At 48.5% G+C, this 22,326-nt stretch overlaps 2 protein-coding genes across 13 annotated transcripts in view; one reads left to right on the top strand and one right to left on the bottom strand.

Annotated features, from left to right (window-relative positions):
- Positions 1–9,711, top strand: part of CARS2 (cysteinyl-tRNA synthetase 2, mitochondrial) — a 134,827-nt gene extending 125,116 nt beyond the window's left edge. For 3 of the 6 annotated variants that reach the window (XM_059685124.1, XM_059685123.1, XM_059685121.1), the window contains 6 exons: positions 4,448–4,514; positions 5,922–6,060; positions 6,792–6,915; positions 7,647–7,745; positions 9,024–9,230; positions 9,523–9,711. In XM_059685124.1, coding sequence (XP_059541107.1) covers positions 4,448–4,514; positions 5,922–6,060; positions 6,792–6,915; positions 7,647–7,745; positions 9,024–9,230; positions 9,523–9,639 — 753 coding nt within the window. In that variant the 3' untranslated portion in view covers positions 9,640–9,711. Of the gene's footprint in view, positions 1–4,447; positions 4,515–5,921; positions 6,061–6,791; positions 6,916–7,620; positions 7,746–9,023; positions 9,231–9,517 lie in introns of all 6 variants that reach the window. The other 3 variants (XR_009451369.1, XR_009451368.1, XM_059685122.1) reach the window with 3 other exon arrangements.
- The window catches only part of NAXD (NAD(P)HX dehydratase), a 33,894-nt gene continuing 14,470 nt past the window's right edge, over positions 2,903–22,326 (bottom strand). For 5 of the 7 annotated variants that reach the window (XM_059685127.1, XM_059685128.1, XM_059685125.1 and 2 more), the window contains 5 exons: positions 15,884–15,934; positions 15,693–15,797; positions 14,804–14,924; positions 13,405–13,525; positions 2,903–12,414 (listed from right to left, as the gene is read on the bottom strand). In XM_059685127.1, coding sequence (XP_059541110.1) covers positions 12,264–12,414; positions 13,405–13,525; positions 14,804–14,924; positions 15,693–15,797; positions 15,884–15,934 — 549 coding nt within the window. In that variant the 3' untranslated portion in view covers positions 2,903–12,263. Of the gene's footprint in view, positions 12,415–13,404; positions 13,526–14,803; positions 14,925–15,692; positions 15,846–15,883; positions 15,935–22,326 lie in introns of all 7 variants that reach the window. The other 2 variants (XR_009451370.1, XM_059685126.1) reach the window with 2 other exon arrangements.

Genomic DNA, 22,326 nt, shown 5'->3' with positions numbered 1-22,326 from the left:
GACCGAGCCCGCAACCTGGGCATGTGCCCCTGACCAGAATCGAACCTGGGACCCTTTGTTCCACAGTCTGATGCTCTATCCACTGAGCCAAACCAGCTGGGGCTAAATACTCTTTTTTTTTTTTTTTTGTCTGAAAAGTGCACAGTGGTATTTCTCTATTTTCTGTTCTCTCTCCTTGTGTGGCTCTCCACTGTTTTCTGTTGGCTTTTTATTTTTTATTTTTTTTTAAATATTTTTATTGATTTCAGAGAGAGGAAAGGAGAGGGAGAGAGAGAGAGAAACATCCATGATGAGAGAGAATCATGGATCAGCCGCCTCCTGCACGTCCCACACTGGGGGTCGAGCCTGCAACCCGGGCATGTGCCCTGACTGGGAATCGAACCTGGGACCCTTCAGTCCGCAGGCCAACGCTCTATCCACTGAACCATACCAGCCAGGGCTTCTGTTGGCTTAAAAAAAAAAATACTATTACCGATTTTTAGGGAGAAAGGGAGAGGGAGAGAGAGACATATCAATCAGCAGCCTCTTGCACGCCCTCTACCGGGGCGGAGGATTGAGCCTGCAACCTGGGCATGTGCCCTAACCAGGAATCATACCAGCAACCCTTCAGTGCATGGGTGGATGCCCAACCGAGCCACACGGGGCAGGGCTCTGTCTGCTTTAGTGGTGGACTTCTTCCTCCCCTCTTTGTTTTTAATGATTTTATCTTTTGAATTACATTTGCTGGATTCCTTCCCCCGTTTTTGTCCCTTTGTTCCATCACCAGCCCTCTCCTATCTAGTGTAGCTTTGGGTTTGTTTGTTTGATTGACTGATCTTTGCTTTTTGCTGGTTTCTTACCCTACCTGGAGAATCTCATTGTGTTGTGGAAATGCAGACTGAAATGTGAATTTCTGTATGAATGGCGATCGAGGGCACTAATAGAATACTTAAACACAGCTTGATCCTCCCTTGCCTTGGGGTCCATAATGCCCAATTTAGTTGACAAGGATAGTAAACAGCCCTTCATCACCTAAATACCAACCACTGAAGCTATTCACAGCAGATTTATAATAAACCAAAAGGGGTGTGCTCCTCAAAAATAGTCTTTATGTACTTTACATAAATAGAAATGTCTAATATTATCTTATACAAATTTTCAAACATACAGAAAAGTTAAAAGAAATACTTACATACTCACCATGTAGATTCACTAATTTAGAATTTGTGTGTGTGTTATTGTTGCTGATCCATTAGAAAATACATTTAGACATCATGAGAATTCTTTTCTGCATGCAACTCTTAAAAATAAGGATGCTTTCCTATGTAACCTAAACACCTAAAAAGTTAGCAATAATTTATTATGTTTTTTTTTTATTTCACCATTTATCCCCCCATATACTCTTCCACCTCTACCCATCCCCCTTCTTCCTAAGCAATAATTTCTTAACAATACCAATTGTAACCCATATTTTGATTTCTGTATTTATCCCAATATGCCTTTTACAGCTTTATTTTTTAACCAGGATCCAATCAAGGTTTATGTGCTGCATTTGAATGTTGTTATCTTAGGCTTTAAAAAAATTGTTTTTAATAGTGGTAAAAAACACATTACGTAAAATCTACATGTTAACCGTGTTTATGTGTACAGTTCAGGAGTGTATTATGCTCACATGGTTGTGTGACATATCTCCAGAACTTTTCCATCTTGCGAAACTGAAATTCTGCACCCATTGAACATATACCCCTTCCCCCCTCCCCTGCAACCACCATTCTACTTTATGTTTCCATGACTGACCACTCTGGGCACCTCATATAAGTGGGATCATACAGTGTTTGTCATTTGTGACTGGCTGATTTCACTTAGCATAATGTCCTCAAGGTTCATCTGTGTTGTAGAGTGTGACAGGACTTGCTTATTTTTTAAGGCTGAATAATAGTCCACTGTTCCGTTTAGGCTTCTACTCTACAACTGCCTCTCTACTTTTATTTTCCCTGTGGCATTGACTTTTTGAAGAAACCAGGCCATTTTTTCTGAACACCCCACATCTGGAATTTGCCTATTGCTTTGTGGTGTCATTTAACTTGTTCTTCTGGCTCCCGTATTTCCTGTAACTGGAAGTGAGGTCTCAAGGCTGATTCCATTTAGGTCACACCTGCTTGGCGGAAACACTCCATCAGTGGTGCTGCGGACTTCCTCTGGGGCCACAGCGTCAGACTGTGGGACCCAGTGATGATACATTTGACTGCTTGGCTAGGGGATGGCCACAGTGTCTGCTGTAGAGATGTTTGTTTCCTTTGTGTGAATATCGAGAACCTGCGAGATAATGTCATGTCAGTTTCTCGTTCCCAGCAGCCTTCTGCCCTGCAGGTTTGGCATCCTTGGTGCCTCCACCTTGGTGCTCCTTTCATTGACTCTTGCAGTTGTGCTGGTCTCATTCTGTTGCTTCTTTACATTTACTAGTTAGCATTCCCCTTTAAAGAAAGGGTTTTTGCCTGTCTTTCTGTTTCTTTTCAGTGTCACTACAGACCTAAGGATTTACTTTGTGTATTATCAACTCAGTTTGTATCCTTTTTGTGCTGAAATTACCCCTCATTTGGACACATTACATAATGAGCTCCTGTGTCCTGGGCTCGTGTCTCGCCTGCGTCCTTCCTTTCGGCCCTGTCCACCTTTGCATCCTCCCAGACCGGCCATTTCTCCGAGGTGCCTCGCTGCCTTTGTGGGGAAACGGAACTTTGAACCGAGATCTGAGCACCTAGTGTGTTCATTGTTGCTGGAGTGCAAATATCTCTTTGAGGTACTGCTTTTGTTTCCTTTGGATTTATATCCAGAAGCGGAATTGCTGGATTATATGGTAGATCAAGTTTTAGTGTTTTTTTTGAGAATTATGTTTTTGTGTATGCAACTATTGAACTAAATCTTTATTTTTTTATTCTTGACAGTGTCTCTAGCAGGTGAGACCTTGTCTAACCTACTCGTGTGCCCAGGTGGCCCCTTAGTGTAAGTCCCTGCACCAAAGCCAGCACGTAGCCAGAGCAGATGCTCCAGCCTGGGCTTTCTAAACAGCGTCCTTAAACCCCCAAGAGCCCCCCACCCCCACAAGCCTGGCACGGGGTCCAGGCCAGGTGTTTCCTCCCAGCTGTTGCATGCTGGTTGCTGTTGCCGAGGGGAGGCCAGAGATACCATTGGACAGAAAGGGGTGGACAGGTGTACAGAAGGGCTGAGAACGTCTCCTTTAACTCTCTGAGGATTCCAACACTCCTCTCGGAGCCCGTTTCCCTCGGTGCCCAGCATTGGTCAGTCGGTGGCACGGTCACTGTGGGTGGCCTAGCTGGGCAAGCAGAGCCCTAGTGTCTTTCCTGGGGCCACACGGGAACCCGTCGTGAGGTTGGGCCCTTTCCCCGCTTCCTCCCTCACCCTGTCTTATCCCTTTAAAATCATGCAGGACTTTCCACTGACCACCAGAGAGGTTTTGTTGAACATGGTGCTGTCTTAATGATTTCTGATACATTTCCCCATGTTATCCTTCCTGATATGGAAATTTTCACTTCTTTATGCAGACATTGTGGAAATAACCGAGAGGATGATACCAATTGGACTTTTATTTTATGTTTACTTTTTTTCTTTTAACCCTCACCGAACGGTATTTTTCCATTGATTTTTAGAGAGAGTGGAAGAGAGAGGGAAAGACAGAGAGAAAGAAAAACATCAATGTGAAAGAAACATTGATTGGTTGCCTCCTGCATGCACCCTGGCCAGGCCCTGGGCCGGGGAGGAGCCTGCAACCGAGGTATGTGCCCTTGACCAGAATCGAAACCCGGGCCCTTTGGTCCGCAGGCTGATGCTCTAGCCATTGAGCCAAACCGGCTAGAGCTATTTTACGTTCACTTTTATCGAGGCAGGATGGTTTATTCTTTGAGAAACATACCTGCTTCAAGTTCAGTGTCACCGGAGAGAATGACCTGGGCCCTCCCCCCTCAGTCCAGCCTGGGCATGGGTGTTGCTTGTTCTGACGTTACCACAGCCAAGCTTTCTGGGCTGTCTCCTTCCTGCTCCTGGGAGCCTGTCCCTCTCACTCAGCCAGGAGCGGTGCGTGCCTCCTCCTCCCTGTGTCCCTTCCTGAGCACAGTCTCTCTGTGGTTCCCAGGCTGCTGGGTGGCCTCTGGTGGTGGCCGTCCTCTCATGCCATGGTGAAGGCTCCCAGGCCATCAGCAGAGCAGACTCCCGATGCGCCTGGTGGAGCAGGACTCCAGGCAGACAGGCCTCTCCTCGGCCTTTCCCACAGACGCTGGGACTGAATGTCGACAGTCAGCAGGGAAATTGCAGGGAAAGTGCTAAGAGTTTGAAGGCAAAACAAAGCTTTTCATAAACATTCCTGATGGTTTGACATGTGAGAGCTCACCTCCGAGTGATGCAAATGGGAAAGACAAGCACTGTACATCTCTCCCGCATCTCTCTCTCTCAGGACTTTCTGAAGACATTTTCCCCCGACGTCTTCCGGCTCTTCTGCCTGCGGAGCAGGTACCGGTCAGGTGAGCCGACAGGGCCTTTGGGGGATGGTCACAGCGACTGCTGTGTGCAGCTGGGGAGAGACTACTCTGACAGTGTGGGGAATACCGAAGTACTGGCTGAGTAATAAGCACCGTCTTGTTAGTGTGGTTGTTCATCCCCTAAGGCTTGGGCTCAGAAAATAAGCCCGAGGATGCACTATGGCATAATACCAGCATTCAGCCAGAAGGTTCCAGAAGCTTATGGAGGCCATGGGTTTCCAGTCAGCCCTCCCCATCCACTCCCTTCCTCCCCCCCTCTGTGGGGTCTGGGCCCCGGAGTGCCCTCCACTTCCTGCTCCATGAACACAACAATTGGACTGGCCGTGCTCACACAGGGACGGAACCAGGAGCCCTCAAATGCATCCCACTCAGGACAGGCAGGCCCTGCTGTGCTGCGCTGTGTGCTGCTCGGGGGTGGGGGTGGGGTGAGGGGGATGGGGATGTCTAGCACTATGTCCCTAGGGCCAGAGGTCTCTTCTCCCTGGAAGGCCAGGTCTGGGGACACCCGGCACTGCCCTGCCTGACTTGACCACTGTGACAGTAAGATGCTGCCGGTGTCTATGGCCCTGCAGGAGCAGGTGCCCTTTGCGGGTAGGTGGGCTCCTCAGCCTGTGCACTGGGCACAACCATGTGACCAGGGAAGCAGAGATTGGGGTGATGCAGCCACAATCCAAGAACGTCTGGGCCACCAGAAGCTGCAAGAGACAAGACAGGACCCTCCCCTAGGACCTTTGGAAAGGGTAGCCCGGCTGACCCCTTGACTTCAGTTGTTTTTACCCCCAGAGCTGCAAGAGAAGAAATTGCTGTTTTTGCCCCCAGATCTGTGGTACTGAGGCACGATACCCAGGACACTGGCCCCCACCACTTGGGGAGCAGCTGACACGTCTGTCCCTCTGGCTGTGCCATTTGTGGGGGCCTGGACGTGGTGTCCAGTGGCTCAGGTGGGCTGGCCCAGGTGGGAGTTCTTAAATCTGTCTTCACATACTCTACCACGCTGAGTTCGAGGTCTAATCCTCTCCCTCTCCTGAAATACTGAGCCCAAAGTCCTCATGGCACCAGGTGGTCTTTGATCTGCGTCAGGTACCCAAGTGGATGTCTCTCAGTTTCCAGAGTCAGCTGTCTGTCCATCTGTCAGCGAGAATGGGCCCCCTCAGCCAAAATGTAGAGGGAGAGGTTTTTCATGTTTCTTCTGAGGTGATGAGATACCCAAGTGAGGACAGACTGGTCTGCGTGGTTCAGGCCTCAGGGAGGTGCAGGATAGGGGGCAGCTGTCCCTGCTCCACTGCTGGGTTTCTGGAGTAGCGTGAGGATGGCCTGGCTAAGAAACTGAATCTGCAGGTGTGGGCACGCTCGACGGGCACCCCCAGCTAATCCTTCCCCTTTCCTCAGCCGTGGACTACAGCGACAGCACCATGCAGGAAGCTCAGCACCTCCTCCGGGCCGTGGCCGCGTTCGCCCAGGATGCTCGGGCCTACATGAAGGGGCAGCTGGCGTGCGGCCCCATCAGGGAAGACGTGCTGTGGGAGAGGTGGGTGCTCTCCCAGATCTGCCCAGAGGGCCCTGGGCGCCAGCGCGGGGCTGCCTGGAGGGAAGTGAGGCTTTTGGAGACTAAGGCTACTTGAGTGCTGGTGGGAAGGTCCCTCAGGCTCTGTGGCCTCGAGCAGGTCTGTGGTCCGCCTGTGGGTGGCTCGGAAGGTTGTAAATAACGCGCCAGGATGGGTTTTCCCACTGGTGTTTATTAGTGTGAACTGAACAGAGGCCCTGTCACTACGAGGGTGAGGGCAGGTGCCAGGCAGGAGGGAAGAGGGGGCTCCAGGGCTTTGCCTCCACAATTCAACGCTCCGGCCCAGATGTGGACGCTGCTTCTCACAATGGCCAGAACTGGTCCCAGGGCCTGCCCAGCTGCAGGGTGGCCCAGACCCAGTCCTGCCCCAGGCCTGGAGATGGGGGGGATCCAGAGCAAGTGGGGCCTTTACCTCCAGTAAAGAGGGGCAGCAGCGAGTTAGACGAGGTAAAGCCTTGTGACAGGTAGTGGGTGTGTAGGTGAGACCGCACAGATGAGAGAGGAAGGCCCGGGGGCCTGAGTGTCCTTGTGGGCTGGGGAGGGAAGGGGGAGGATGACCACCATGGAGACTGTGCTGGAGGGGCTGACGGGAGGAAAGAAGAGAGGGCTGCTGGGTGGGAGTGGGACACAAGCCTGCTCCGCCTGAGGGAGGCCACCTGCTGTCGGCCGTGAGTGACACGTGTTTCTCATCTAAGGCTCAACCACACACAGGCTGCTGTGAAGGCCGCCTTGGCAGACGACTTTGACACGCCTGGGGCGGTGGATGCCGTCTTGGATCTCATTCACCAGGCGAACAGACAGCTGAAGGTGGTCACTAAGGTAACTCCAGTGGCCACAAAGTAGGGTTTCTGTTCGGTTGGTTTTCCCTCATAAAGAACAGATGCCACTTCCCAACTCTCTCAGGTAACCATCTCCTACAGCCGGTGGCTTCCAGGCCTCTCCTGACCTTCCCTAAGTTCCTGAAGCTGCTTCAGCCGAATGGGGCCTGCCCTGCAGGAGGCACCGCCTCCCAGAGCCCCAGGCAGTAGGTGCGGCTTATGTGGGCACAGAGGTCCCAGCACACTGAGAGCCGGCATTGCATGCTGGCTAATGCAGGAGCACACAGCCCTCCTGTTTGCTCGGAGAAGCTGAGTTCACTGCTAAAACGTGAAATGAGGGAGGAAGCCCTATGTTGGGACCTTGACTCACTCTGTGCCCACCCAACCTGTCCCTTTTTTGGGCCTTGGTGTCACTCCAGAGGCTCTACCCTCATGACCCAGTGACCTCCCGAAGACCCCATCTCCTGAGACCACCATCATGCTGGGGGCTAGGTTTCCATGTATGCATTTGGGGGGAACGCAAGCGTTCAGACCACAACATCCCCATATTCTAGGTGGGCGGGCTCAGGTGCAGAATTAAGTTACTGACCCGGGTCGTCTGGCTTGCGGAGTGGCAGCTCCAGCAGTTAGTCCAGGGCCCCCTGCCAGCTTGTCCGCATGGAGGCACAGCAGGCAGAAGTGACCTGTTACACCGTTGCCTTTTAAGAGCCTTCTCTGGTTCATCTGTCACAGGAGCCTGGCGGTCCCAGGAGCCCTGCTGTGTTCGGCTCCATCATCTCCTACGTTGAGCAATTTTTTGAGACGGTTGGAATTTCTCTGGCAGAACGACAGGTACACCCTTCTCTTTTCAGTCCTCAGTGGTGGGATATTTACAAGCCAATCCAATAAGAACCACTTTTCCCCTTTAATGGACACGTGTAAATGCCAATTTATGTGCTCAAAAGCACATTACATTCCTTAAAAAGTCAACGCTCAGAGCTGATATCTTAACTGAAACTGCAACAATTCTGAGAAGCAACAGCTCATTTTAGGTAGAGTGGTGTGTCATCAGTTCTGTACACACTCGTATTTATTAATTTATTTTTATTATGTTTTTTGTTTAGAAAGAATCGCAAAATGTACAGACAGCTGTACCGTAAGAACATTTTTCCTGAGCCACCTGAGAGTAAGCTGCCAGCCAAGCTGCCCTCAGTGTGTCTCCTACAAACAGGAGCTGTCCAGCCCCAGCCCCTTGGGCTCCCCATTCTCCCCATTCGCCCTTTGGGGGCAGAGTCTATTCAGGACTTGGGGTGCTTTCAGCTGTTGGTCTTGTCTGGTACTTTCTCTGCACCAAGCCAGGCATCGGCCATGTCTCCGAGGGGCCTGGCTGCTCTTAGGGAAAGGTGGTCAGCAGGCAGGGCCTACGTGCCAGGCGTGCTCATCGTGCTTGGGCCTCAGCTGCTCCGGGCCCTTGGGCTGAGAGGGAGATGAGTGTGGGCATACTGTGCGCACGATATCCAAGTTCATTTCTGTATCGCTCTAGCTTGACTAAAACCCAGGGGTTACCACCAACACTTCAATTCTGGTTCCCAGCAAAGGGTTCATTCTGCTTTCCTCACTTTCCATACAAAAGTGACAGTGAGAAGCCTGCTTTCCAGTACCCTAAACGTATTTCCTTAGGTATTCTCCCAGTACAGAGTCAGCCTCCCACTGTGGGACGCCCCCCTCACTCACTGGAGCTGACTCCATCCCTGCCTGGACACCCTTTGCACCCGAGGCTGTCCCCTCAGAAGGCTGCCCTCTGCATGGACACTCCACAGGGCTCTGCGGCCCTCCACCTCTCCACAGAGCCTATCATGCTCTGCTTCACATCATGGCTTTAGGACTGTTGAGGATGGAGAAAGTTAAAGGCTGAAAGAGCCATTTTAGACAACACTGCATGTGAACAGGTGGTTAACGGGGAATGGTCGGACTGCAGGTGGGAGTGACCATCACCGGCACTGGAATCACCCCTCCTCCCAGGTTCCTTTACAGCTCCGCCAGGTTCTGCTGCTGCCGTTGGGCGGGGGCATGGGACAGCTGCTCACTGCTAGCAGAATCTCACTGGTTATACTACTCTGCCTGGTGCAGTTTGTTTCAGGGGACAGCGGCTCAGCCACGCTGCACAGCGTGGTGGAGGAGTTGGTCCGATTCCGGCTCAAGGTCCGGCAGTTCGCCCTGGCTACGGGAGAGGCTACCAAGGAAGCCCGGCGGCAGCAGCTCCTAGAGAGGCAGCCCCTGCTGGAGGCATGTGACACCCTACGCCAGGACCTTGCCGCCCACGGCATCAGTATTAAGGTGAGCCACTGCCACCGAGGCCCAGTGACAATGGGGATGACCACCCTGAGATGCTGGCATCACACAAACATGGGGGAGGGTCCAAGCTCAGACATCCCCTGTGCTGATGCTGCTTGTGAGCACAGATACCCATCCTGTGACGAAAAGGAAGGGGATGGGGCCAGAGCCAAGAGGACACTGAGGTGGAGGGACCTGGGAGAGGGTCAGAGTCAGAAACTGGAGGGAGACTGCGGCCCCGGGACATGTGTACTCAAGCACCCGGGACCTTTTTCCTCCCCCACCCCCAGGACAGAAGCAGCACATCCACATGGGAACTGCTGGGTCAGAGGTCAGAAGACCACAAACCTGGGAGCTGAGGACGCGTGAAGCGGGAACCGCAGGCTCACAATGCGGCTCTGTGCTTGCTTAAGTCCCTATAGAAGCTTTACATTAAAGTTTTCCATTGTGACTATTTAGTCAACATTAAAATAAGTCAAACTGATATCATTCCATTGGTGTGTTAGTAACTATGTTTAAAAATGGATTTCTTTATAGTACCAACAGCCACAGACTCAAGTGCAGTTTAGTTAAATCAGCCAACATTATCATCTGTGATATAACCCAACCAGCCTGTGTCCCTGAGCCAGAGCCCAGGAATGTAAGTCGTAAATGGGGGTCCCAGAAGACGCCATAGGAAGGTAGGTGGGACCTGTGAGTGGGGGCAACAGCTTCCAGGACAGCCCTTATCTCAAGAGGATCTTGTGGGGATTTGGCCATGCTGCCTGCTCCGAAGCAGGAGGAAACAGCCTGTACCTCAAGTGCTGGGCAGTGATGAACCGGGGGACGGACACCCTGGAGGAGTGAGACAGCAGGGGTGCGAGCAGGACATAGAGGTGTGACAGGAGGCCAACGCCAAGAATTCAAGCACACGGTAGACTACCTGGGACTGAGCTTACTGGCCTGATCTCAGTCCCCTCACCTTTCTGCACAGGTGGGGAGCTATAGCTGTTTGGTTAACCATAGGAAAGAGGGTGATCCTCTTGCCAATTCCCCCAACTTTCTGGTCCTGGGTGGGTGCAGCCTCAGGCAGCAGGTAAGCACACGCTAGGCAGAGCTGTGGATAGCTTGGTGTGGCTCTGCAGCCATCTTTACTTTTGTCACTGACATTCATGATCCTCAAAGGCATTTCTCTTCTATAGATAAGGAAACCTGTTTGGAAGCTGACACGCTAAAAGTGACTCAAGTAGTGCATAGTGCAAGACAGAGTGCAGACCCAGGTGGCAGGCAGGCCCTTTACAGAGAGACAGCCAAACAGGTCCAATCAGTACTGGGGAAGCAGACTGTCCCCTGTTGGCCGGATGCCTAACTTGCCCACCAGCAGTTCGGTGCTGCTTTCCTGGTCTCAGGGAAGCTGCCGGTAAGTGTCCTTAGCTGGGCTTGTGAGGATGCTCGGGTTGACGGAAGAACAAGGAAGCAATTACTAACTTCATTTAAAAGTATCAGTCCCTGGCTACTTGGGTACATCCTATCTCCCTTTTAAGCAGATATTTTGTACTTAGAGAAAAACTTAAGTAACAAATACACAGGAATAGTTCCTATGACTGCTAAATTTCATTTATATGTAAAGAAATGGTGACATTTCAGGCTTATGCTTCAAATTATTTACTTTAGTAATATTGGTAAAGCACTGGTGAAAAACACATTAGATAGATAAGCTTATATATGTTTATGTCCCTAATACCTAACAATGTCCTCAACTTAGGAAGCTGAAAGATGGGTTTTGGCTACTTAAGAAAAAAATAAGTAAAACTCTACATTGAAATAAACCAGGTCTCCCTTTTAATAATTAAAAGTTCATGGCTGGTTTAAAGAAAGTAAGATCTGTTTGGGGTGACATATCTGAACCACAGAGCTTCACCCACGTGTAATCATCAGGGCAGACAGACTTTTAAAGGAACCAGCATCAGTAAACAGTAAGAGAACACTCAAATGCATGTGTTAGGAACCAAAACCCCCACGGAGAAATGGCGACAGAAACAAGTCTCTCAGGCCACTAAGAAAACAACCCGCACAACCAAACAAAAGTGAACCAGAGGCTAACAAGACAACAAAACATCTCATTTACAACGATTTCAGATATATCAACTTCTTTAATGGAATCTAAATCTTCCTGAGGACATACCCACCCCTTTCCCCCATTTTCAACCCAGAAAGCCTACTGTTATGCTCTGTTCAGCCCCCCCAGAGCCCCATCATCCTGAAGCCGTCCTCCCAAGAGAACACACCAGTGGCCACGTCAGGAACATGGCACCCCACCCACTCATGCACACTCTGCTGGGCCCCGCCAGACACCACACATACTTGTATGCACAGGCATGAAAAACTGCAAGTGTAAGATACAAGGTATTCCAGAGCTCCCACCAGGGCATTCAAGTATCAGTATCCCATTAACTTTCCTTCCTGGATATTCCCATGGTGCCTCCAAAAAAATTTCCAAGGTCAAACTGATTACTGATTATTCTGAATACTTTAACCAATTAACCCAAACAGCCAGTACTTAGTATTTCTGCCCAGACCTTTTCAACATAATCACAGTTTGAAAAATAAAAATTAGCTAAAGTAAATGCCACATCCTTTGGTGGATCTTAATTTAAAAAAAACAAACCTCATTATTCTCAAAGCTATTTGGAAATGAATGGCTGGATCCCTTTGAGAGAACTATCTAATAAGGGGAACTTCTTGCACAAATGCCTACAAATTCAGTTGAATTGGTTAAAGACTTTCTCATTTTCAAATGATTCTCCATGTTTTTGTTATTGCTGAGAGTACTTTGTTTAGTGTCATGTCTCAAATTGCATATTAATTTAGCCAAAAATTACTCGTTCCCAATTCTTACATTGTTTACATCCACCCATGTAGCCTAGACTCCAAGCCTCCTAAGCAGCCTGTGCTGCTCTGGTACCCAGAAGATTCAGACACACTGGACGTGGCCTTTCCCATTGCAAATGCTATTTCTCCCACCATGGTGCTCACTTTCTTCTCGTTTGCATCGGCTCAGGTTTCAAAGAGTCTGCTGAATGCAGGTCTGATTTCTGCGATCATGTCCGAGGTAGTGGTGGAGCGGCCATACTTCTGGAAGGCTTGGTGGTTGCACTGCCTTGTGAGGGAGCACGCACCAAAGGCAGCCACGAGGAGAGGGCTGAAACTGCAGGGCAGACACATTAGCAAGGCGCTGTGGGAGGTGGAAGTCCTCCCTCCTCGGCTCTGTCAGACATTAGGGACCTGAAGCCACCCACCAAGGCACTGATTTCCTTCCCGTTTCCACTCTGAGACCCCAAATTGGCAATTTCTCATCTGATATGCCACTGAGGCATAAGGCAGCTATACTACAGTTAAAATAACCATTACTCCTCTGATACCGATATTCCCTGACAAAAGCCATATCAAAAATACCTATCCAACTGGAGGAAGGTTAGAACAAAGCATTTTCCCTGGTGAAAACCAGACCAGGACTTGTTGATTAGCGTTTAGAAGTAGGGAATATTCCAAATCTGAGAATGCAGGTTCTTCCTAACATTGTTAGATTTCTGCTGTCGCTCCTTCCCATGTGCACACATGGACCCGTTTGGGGACTGCTCCCTGCCTGCCAGATGTGCTGCAACCTCACAGGTCCGACACTGCTTTCCCAGGTGTCAGGCAGGGCCCTCCAGACCCAGGACGTCCCATCCTGGCATGTGTGGCCATCTATCATCATGAAGGGTGCAGAGAAGAGAAACTGAGGCTCACAGAGGGGTAGGAACTGCCAGAGTTCACTCATAAGTTAAGAGCAGAAGTGGGTCAAAGCCCAGATCCTAGAATTCTGCTGCCTCTTAAAGAAAACTCATCTCTCAAGACAGCATCAAGGTAAGCTCTACCTTCACCTGCATATTTTTTATTTTGTTTTATAGTAGGTATGCAACGAACCTTCTAGAACAGTGTCCTCAAACTTGGCTGCACATTAGAATTATCAGGAAAGGGGCCCAGATTTAAGTAAAAACTCCCCAGGTGAAAATTTGGGGATCAACCCCTGCCTTGACAGTAACATCAGTATTTCATTTGGAACATTCCAGGTAGCTATTTATGAAACGTATGAGCTACTAAAATAGCTTACATAGTTCAAAAATTTCAAAGTGGGAGAGATGAAGATGTGGCATACCCATTTGTTTTCTCAGGTCCGGCGTGGAGTGCCCACTGCACTAGAACACCCAGGAATCCCGACAGGAGGTCACCTTGCCCACCACATCTGCGGTTACTGCCCTGTAGGTTGCACTCGAGAACTGCAGAGCAAAAGTGAGATGGGTGTTAGAGTGAGTGGCTTGTCTCTGCTCACGGTGTGTTCCAGGTCATCTACCCTAACCCTAACCCTGATTGCTCTTAACAAGAAAGCCTGTATTTTACAGGAGAGGAAACTGAGGCAGGCAGGGGTCTGGCTGCACCAGAACCACCTGTTTAGTATCGTGGTGAGTGGACACATGACTCAACCACTGAGGGATCTGCTGATAGAGATCAGAGAAGAACATGCACAGCACGTGTGGGCCCTCAGTCCTGCAGGACACCTCACACTCCAGAGAATCCACTTTAAATAACATGCACACAAAGCTGGCGCCTCCTGCATGGGCTAATCCTCATGACTTCATTTCTGTTGTGTAATAAGAAATTTCTATTTCTTTGGAAAATACCTTGGAAACAGGTTATTATATGTTCTGAATGTGTGAGAGCACCATCCAGCAATAAAAGAACACAAAGGTTTCAGGATCCCTCAGAGAACACTCACTCTGTCTCCTGCCCAGCATGTGAGAGAGACAAAGTGAGACACAGGTGACTAAGGATGCCTTCTGTTCTCTGTTGGCCCTGATTTCTGTGATCTAGTCAGCAACTCTATACTTAGGCGACTGTTCTTTGTATTAAATTCTGTTAAAATAACTGGTGAATTTTTTGCCTGTGGATCAGATTTTTATGTTTTCAGGGAGCTAGAGATGTTATACAGTCTCTGGTTATGAACATCATTGTGTAGATATGAGCAAGTGTGACAGCCCATCTTGCTCTCACTAAACGGTCCACAAACTCCTATGGAAAGAATGTGACCGGAAGATTTGTCACATTCATCACCTGGAGATTTCCACTAGTGTCAGCTCCTGGGGTTTCTTCACTTTCCTGTCATTTTTATAAACTAGGACAAATGCAGTAAAATATTCAAGTAACTTCATGTATGTTGCAGGCAAGACAGAGGTGGCAGGGTGTGAACTCTGGAGCACCACCTGCTGTTACAGCCACCTTCCCACTGGGCTGCTGCTTATCAATCGTTAACAGAACTTTAGCCACTGATCCTGGTATTACTTCCCTTTGCAAAATAGTGAAAAATGAAAATGGATTTTGAAGAAGTTGTGGTTAACAAGCTCATCAGGAAGTCCCTCTGTTTGTGGAACATGTGATGCATATGATGTGTGAGCACGTAAGATAGGAGGGACCACATGTGATGTGTGAACATGTGTGAACGAGGTTTTCCTAGGGCTGTACCCACATGGCCACACTTGGTGAAGCGCAAGGCCACTCACCCTGTTTGCCATCGGAGATCACGTCCTGCTCCCCTTTCTGGACCACAGTCACATTCCCCAGGGCCTGGCTGAGTCTCAGCACAGCTCCACGGCGATCACTGCTATCCCCGGGGTCTCTCAGCTACAATGCAGGACACCACAGGCAGAGCTGTCATCAGACATTGGACAGGAGCCCACAAATGTGGATACAGTGAACATCATCCTGATCCTCAGACTCTCACACCTAAGGGAATCCCCCGGCACAAGACGGCCCTCCACACGAAGACACACGTTCCATCCACCAGCTGGAGAGGCCTCGGTGGATGCCAGCACAGAGGCTCGAGATAGAAATATTGCTCTGGTGGCTGTCCCTTATCTCGTCAGATCAAAGGTAAAGAACACTGCTCCTGGCTGGGTTTTTAAAGGTCTGCAGAAGGGATTCAATGTCGAATGATAATGCACTATTTATGAAGCACTTGATACGTAAGGACTCGTGAATTTAATGTATTATTTCATTTCATCCTCACATACAATATGAGGCAGATGCTCTCATTATCCACATTCCACAGGTGAGGTAATACAGGATAGGGATGGAGTTATCTGCCCAGAGTACAAAGCAGGAGGGGCGACTGACTGCCCAGAGCACACCACCCTGCCTTTCACCTCATCAAAGATGCACTGATCGGAAGATGTCCCATCATTACACCCACCACCAGGAAAAAACCACAACACTGTTAGCACATGAGAAATGCATTGTAGAATATGCACGCATCCACCCCACATCTGCAAGTCTGTCCCTGCAGACCCACCTGAGGGGCCCAATGGGTGCAGAACCACAGAGCGTGTCCCTTGCCCCTCCTCAGGATGAGGAGGGCTTGCACTCTGTCTTTCCAGTGGTCAACAAACTCACCACAGCTTCAGACAGCCTGATGAACTCCACGTGGTTGGGAGTGAGAACGGCCTTCTGGTAGCCTTGGATGAGGGTCGGCTGCTGAGCTATCAGCCACAGCCCGTCCTGCACAGAACAAGGACTCCCATTTACTGCATGGCCTTGGGCACCCGGCTATGAGGAGGGGACAGGAGAGGAGAAGCCACACTCACTGCATCAATGACGACAGGGATGGCTCTGGCCTTTGATGCTTCTAAAATGCCCTGTGAGAAAAGAGAGCTATGCTGAGCAACAAAGCCATTATCTCTCCAAGGAATTAAGAGAAAACCAGGCAGTTCCTTGATGAATTTCAACATTAACTTATCAACAAATAGAAAGGAAATAATAAGGTAATTGCCTAAATAAACAGAAAAGACTCAAATGAACTGATAGAGCATAGGCAACTCTCAAAACATAAGCCCACGGGCAACATTATACACAGTGCTGGGTCCCATGAAGGCCAACTCCAAGCTAGTGTCTCCAGATTTCTAATAGATATTAATCCTCAGGATTCAGAAATGAGAAATCTGAAGTCTTGGGAATTCCCCAAATTACCAGCTTTTCATATTCATGTGCTTTATGTATTTTTCACATAGCTTTTATGTATTTTTCACATCATGTGTTCTACAATAATGAATAATCATAATAATAAAAAGAAAATAATTTCTCTCTGAAAAGGTTATACTCAAAGTTTCAGAGGTTTTTTTGCTAAAAAAAATAGAACATTTAAAAAATATATAGAGTGTGGCAAAAGCAGATTTACAGTTGCGAGTACGCAAAGCAGTTTATTCTTGTATTATTATTAACTAGAGGCCCGGTGCACAAAATTCGTGCGCAGGGGGGGGGGGGTCCCTCAGCCCAGCCTGCACTCTCTAATCTGGGACCTCTCGGGGGATGTCCAACTGCCTCTCACAATCCGGGACTGCTGGCTCCTAACTGCTCACCTGCCTGCCTGCCTGATCACCCCTAACCACCTCTGCCTGCCTGCCTGATCACCCCTAACCACCTCTGCCTGCCTGCCTGATCACCCCTAACTACTCCCCTACCGGCCTGATTGCCCCTAACTGCTCCCCTGCTGGCCTGATCGCCTCTAACCACTTCTGCCTCGCCCCGCACCTGGGACCCAAGATTCCCTCCTCTGACTGGTTGTAGGCACCCAGGACCTGGGCCGGCCACAGCTGCAGGGTACTGTGGGCGGGTGGCTTCACCCAGGCTGCAGCCACAGGCATCTGGGACCACGGGGTGGGTGGCTTGTCCCTCTCCCAGGCTGCAGGCACAGGTGCAGCCAGTGGCGCCCGGGACTGTGGGGTAGGCAGCTTGTCCCTCTCCTGGGCCGCAACCTGGCTGGTCCCCATCCCTCTCTCCCCAGTGTTGAGTGTCTGAGCCGTTATGGCGTGATGGTGTGAAGGCATGATGACCATTTGCATGTTAGTTCTTTATTACATAGGATTGTATTATCTTCTATATGAACAACTGTAAACCTACATTTGCTCCATCCTGTATATATGATCAGCATATGACTGCTTATTATTATTAACCAGTAGAGGATTACCTATTGCATTAGCATGTAAACATCTCTACCTTATACACCTGATAGAAATCGTGAGAGAATAAAACAAAATATATGGTAAGCAGAAATAACTTAAAACATTGAAAGATAAATCCATATATGTTTAATTAAAAGTGATAGTCCTGAAAATGAAATGTGAAAGCCCACAAAGCACGAGCTGCCCTGCCCAACAGTCTCATCGGACTTTGCTAACACTGGTTAGAGTTGGGAGCGTTTTCAAAAGCCCTTTCAAAGAGGTATCAGGGTGTGGGAGCCTCACAGAAGCCTATTTCCTTCTTTAACAATGAAAATACTCTGCTTGCCTTTAGTTTGGCTTGACTGTTAAAACTGATTTGGCTTTTGCTGATTCAGATTTCTGAATCTCTGGTGTCATGTTTGAATCTCTGTTCAGTGTTTGGCCACAACACTAAAATGTTCGCCTCTTTGTATTTTTCCTATTAAAGTTCTCAAAAAACAAAAACAAAAACAAATCCAAAAGCCACAGCAGACTAAAGTGAATATTCAAACACTGGGAAATGTACAGGGAAAATGTAACATCATGAACCACTCAGGTCTCCTGGCACAGTTTAAGAGCACCACACAGAATCAGGCATCAAAGTCGCCCATTTAAGGACTGACTTGCTTCCATCACTCAGATTTGTATGAAGGCACTGTGCATTTAAACCTGCCAGCATTTACTGCATTTGCAACAATGGCTGATGATAGTTAGCATCAGTCAAAGCCATGAGTACCCACTTATAACAAGGCCACAGTTCCAAGTGAGACTGGCTGATGACATTACTATCACTCTCCAAAACCGCAGCTTCACCCACCATCTAGTTAATAATTTAAAAGAAGAATGGCACAGGAATGAACAAGCCACACCCAGATCAAAAAAGACTGGAGGAAGGTTGAGAAGCTGTGTGACATTTCCAATAGGACACAGTTAAAATAAGACAAGGAGCACCCTGGCCGGTGTTTCTCAGTGATTAGAGTGCACCAAGGGATCACGGGTTCGATTCCTGGTAAAGGGCACATACCTGGGTTGCAGGTTCAATCCTGGCTCTGGAGGCGGAGGGGTGAGGGGTGAGGGAGGCAACCCATCGATGTCTCTCTCACATTGGTGTCTGTCTCTCTCTCCCTCTCCCCTCCCCCCCTCTCCTTTCCACTCTCTCTAAAAAGCAATGGAAAAAAATATCCTTGGGTGAGGATTAATAACAACAAAAAATAATAAAATAAAGCAGTCAAGAAAATTCAAAGGTCTCAACCTCAACCGCCTTTAAACAACAACAAGCATTCTCATGTAAAAGACCAGGTGGAAGTGGGAAAGAATGACGACAGCACCCCAGAGCAGAGTCCTGGCAAGGACAGCCTGTTGGTGGAACAGAAGATTGCTAACAGCACTTTATTCAGCAACAGAACTTGCAGAATTTACCCTAAAGAAAATACCTAACAGAAATAGACGTGTGTGTGTGTGTGTGTGTGTGTGTGTACATATGTACACACACACACACACACACATACATACACTGAGTGGCCAGATTACTATGACCACCTGACGTTTGTAGGCAAATTAGCTATAATTTCGCGCTGAAGTTGCTAGAGGACCAGACCATTATAAATAGGGAAGCAGGTTTACCACAACAGAAGTGATTTTTTTCTGAAGATATGGGTAAACAATGCAATTTAACAGCCTTTGAACATGGGATATATTTGAATGTGAGTGGCCAGATTATTATGACCACCCCATCAGTACTCCGTTGGGCACTTTTTGCCTTCAATATTGCGGCGTTTCTTCTTGGCATTGACTCCACGAGATGTTGAAAGGTGATGCGAGGAATCTGACACCATGCCTGATGAATAGCACTGTCTAGTTCTGTGAGATTTGATGGTTGTGGAACCAGCTGCCTGATGGCTCTTTTAACTTCGTCCCACAAATGCTCATTTGGATTGAGATCTGGTGATTGAGATTGGATTGATCTCAAGGTAAAGTCTCCCTCATGTTCTTGAAACTACTCTTGCACAATACGAGCACCGTGGCATGGCGCATTGTCTTGTTGGAAGAAGCCATCTCCACTGGGATACACCATCAACATGACCCGAATCTGATCAGCAATGATACTTAGGTATGTTGTGCTATTCAGACGTTGTTCCACACGAATTAAAGGACCCAAATCATGCCAGGAAAACATGCCCCAAACCATAACACTGCCCCCACCAGCTTGAAGGGTTGTACTCATGCCTGTGGGGTGCATGCTTTTATGCTGTTTCTGCCAAATTTTCACTCTGCCATCTGCATGATGCAACTGGAAACGTGATTCATTGGACCACATGCCTTTTTTCCAATGCTCGACTGTCCAATCCTTGTGTTCCTGTGCGAATTGGAGACGTTTTATCTTGGTAACTGCAGACAGGTGTTCCAACAGGCCTTCGGCTTCCATATCCCATACGATGCAGTGTACAGCTAATTTGCCTACAATCGACAGGTTGTCATAATAATCTGGCCACTCATAATAATATATATCCCACGTTCAAAGGCTGTTAAATCAAGTTGTTTACCCATATCTTCAGGAAAAAAATCACTTCTACTGTCTTGGTAAACAACCTGCTTCCCTATTTATAATGGTCTGGCCCTCTAGCAACTTCAGCGCGAAATTATAGCTAATTTGCCTACAAACGTCAGGTGGTCATAATAATCTGGCCTGTGTGTGTGTGTGTGTGTGTGTGTGTGTGTGTGTGTATTCAAGACATTATGAATAGGAAAAGCTGTAAACAGCCTAAATGGACTAGCTAAATACATATTGTATATTATGATGTAGCTACTAAATTATTTAAAAAATATTACGATTAACATAATATATGGTATGACATAATAAATATAAAAAATATAACATAAATATAAAATACATAATATAAAAAATAGCTCACATGAAAATGCACAGGACCCAGAATAGCCAAAACAGGCTTAAAAAGAAAAACATTTGAGTGCTTCATACTTTGCCACTTCAAAACTCACAGCACAGCTGTAGTAATGAAGAGTGTGGTGCTGGCCCCAGTGCAGCCATATAGGCCGATGAAACAGAAACAAGAGCCCAGAAATAAACCCTTACACTTATGTCAACTGATTTTCAACAAGGATGCCCAGATAAGTCACTAGAGGAAAGAGGAGCCTTTTCAACAAATGGTGCTGCAACAATTGGATATCCCCTTGCAAAAGAAAAAAAGCTGGACCCCTTCCTTAGACCATAAACAAAAATTAACTCAGAATGGACCACAGACCTAACTATAAGAGCTAAAGCAATAAAGCTCTATAAGAAAATATGAAAGTAAATCTTGGGTCAGGTAAAAAACTTCTTAGGTAAGACACCAAAAGCATAAGTAACAAAAGAAAAGACAGATAAAGTGGACTTTATCAAAATTAAAAATTTGTGCTGCAAACAATGCCATCAAGGAAATGAAAACACTACCCACAGAATGAGAGAAAATATCTATAAATTCCATCGCTGATAGGACCTACAGCAGCTGTTGGCAAACTACGGCCCGCCCGGCTCGTTTGAAATGAATAAAACTAAAAAAAAAAAAAAGACCGTACCCTTTTATGTAATGACTAGGGGCCCGGTGCACGAAATTCGTGCACTGGGTGGCGGGGGGGGGGAGGGGGGGGAGTGTCCCTCAGCCCAGCCTGCCCCCTCTCACATACTGGGAGCCCTCAGGCGTTGACCCCCATCACCCTCCAATCGCAGGATCGGCCCCTTGCCCAGGCCTGACGCCTCTGGCCTAGGCGTCCGGCCCGGGCAACAGGGACCTGCAGTGGCAGCGGGGGGGTGCCGCGATCGGCGGGCTCCACCCCTGCCCCTGCAGGACGCCTCTGGCTGAGGGTCCGGCCCGGGCAGCGGGGACCCACAGCTGCAGCGGCCCCACGATCGTGGGCTTCGCTTTAGGCCCAGGCAAGGGACCCCTAGCTCCTGGGACTGCCAGCTTCGACCGTGCCCAGCTCCCATCGCTGGCTCCACCCCTACTTCCTGCTATCACTGGCCAGGGCGGAAAAGGCACCTGATTCTCTGATCATGGCTGGGGGGCAGGGCAAAGGCGGCCCTAGGGCCGCCTTTGCCCTGCCCCCCAGCTCTTAGCTCCCCCCTGGGTTTCCAATCACTGTCAGTGGCAGGGAGCTTCTTCCTGCTTTCCCTTTCGCCTCCCTGCATTGTGCCTACATATGCAAATTAACCACCATCTTGTTGGCAGTTAATTTGCATATAGCCCTGATTAGCCAATGAAAAGGGTAGCTCGTACGCCAATTACCATTTTTCTCTTTTATTAGTGTTGATGTTTACTTTGAATTTATATTAGTTCACACAAACACTCCATCCATGCTTTTGTTCCGGCCCTCCGGTCCAGTTTAAGAACCCATTGTGGCCCTCGAGTCAAAAAGTTTGCCCAACCCTGACCTACAGAACCCTCATTTGCCTCTTTGCAAAGACAATCACCCAGCAAAGAGGCACTGCCAGACCTCCTGTGACCTGTGCAGAGCACACTGACTCAGGACACCAAGTGCATCTCAGAGGTTTACGCAAGGGAATTCCCCAGGAGGGTCTCACCTTGGAGAAACCGAAGGCCCTAGCACTTCTCAACCATGATTAACTTCTACTTCTCAGTAAGAGGTTAAGACTTTCAAATATCTGAATGGTGCGGCCTGACAAACTTGCACACCCCATGCTAATCCAGGTGGCTTAAGGCCAGGAGAATCCTAAATTAAATCCTCTACTTTGCACAATGTGTCATCTAGAGCTACTTTTAAATTTTATTTGACAGCCTCTCAGATTATTTACCCTGAATGTACAACTGCTGGCTCGTGCATCTCTCTCTCTAGGCAAGCTCTTTGTGACAGGAGTGAGTAGCTGCCCATCCCTCCCCCAGGCGTCTATTATCACAGCTTCTCATTTCAGAGCCCAGTGAAGCACAGGGCATTCTGTTCAGACCTACTCAATAGCCCAGCACCCCACAGACTTTCAGTTCTAGGCAGCTGGATCCTTTTCTTTGTTTGGAGCATTTTCATTAAATGACCAACTT

Source organism: Myotis daubentonii, chromosome 2, assembly GCF_963259705.1.
Source record: "Myotis daubentonii chromosome 2, mMyoDau2.1, whole genome shotgun sequence".
NCBI classification, from domain to species: domain Eukaryota; kingdom Metazoa; phylum Chordata; class Mammalia; order Chiroptera; family Vespertilionidae; genus Myotis; species Myotis daubentonii.
This window is presented reverse-complemented; position numbering and strand designations above follow the sequence as displayed.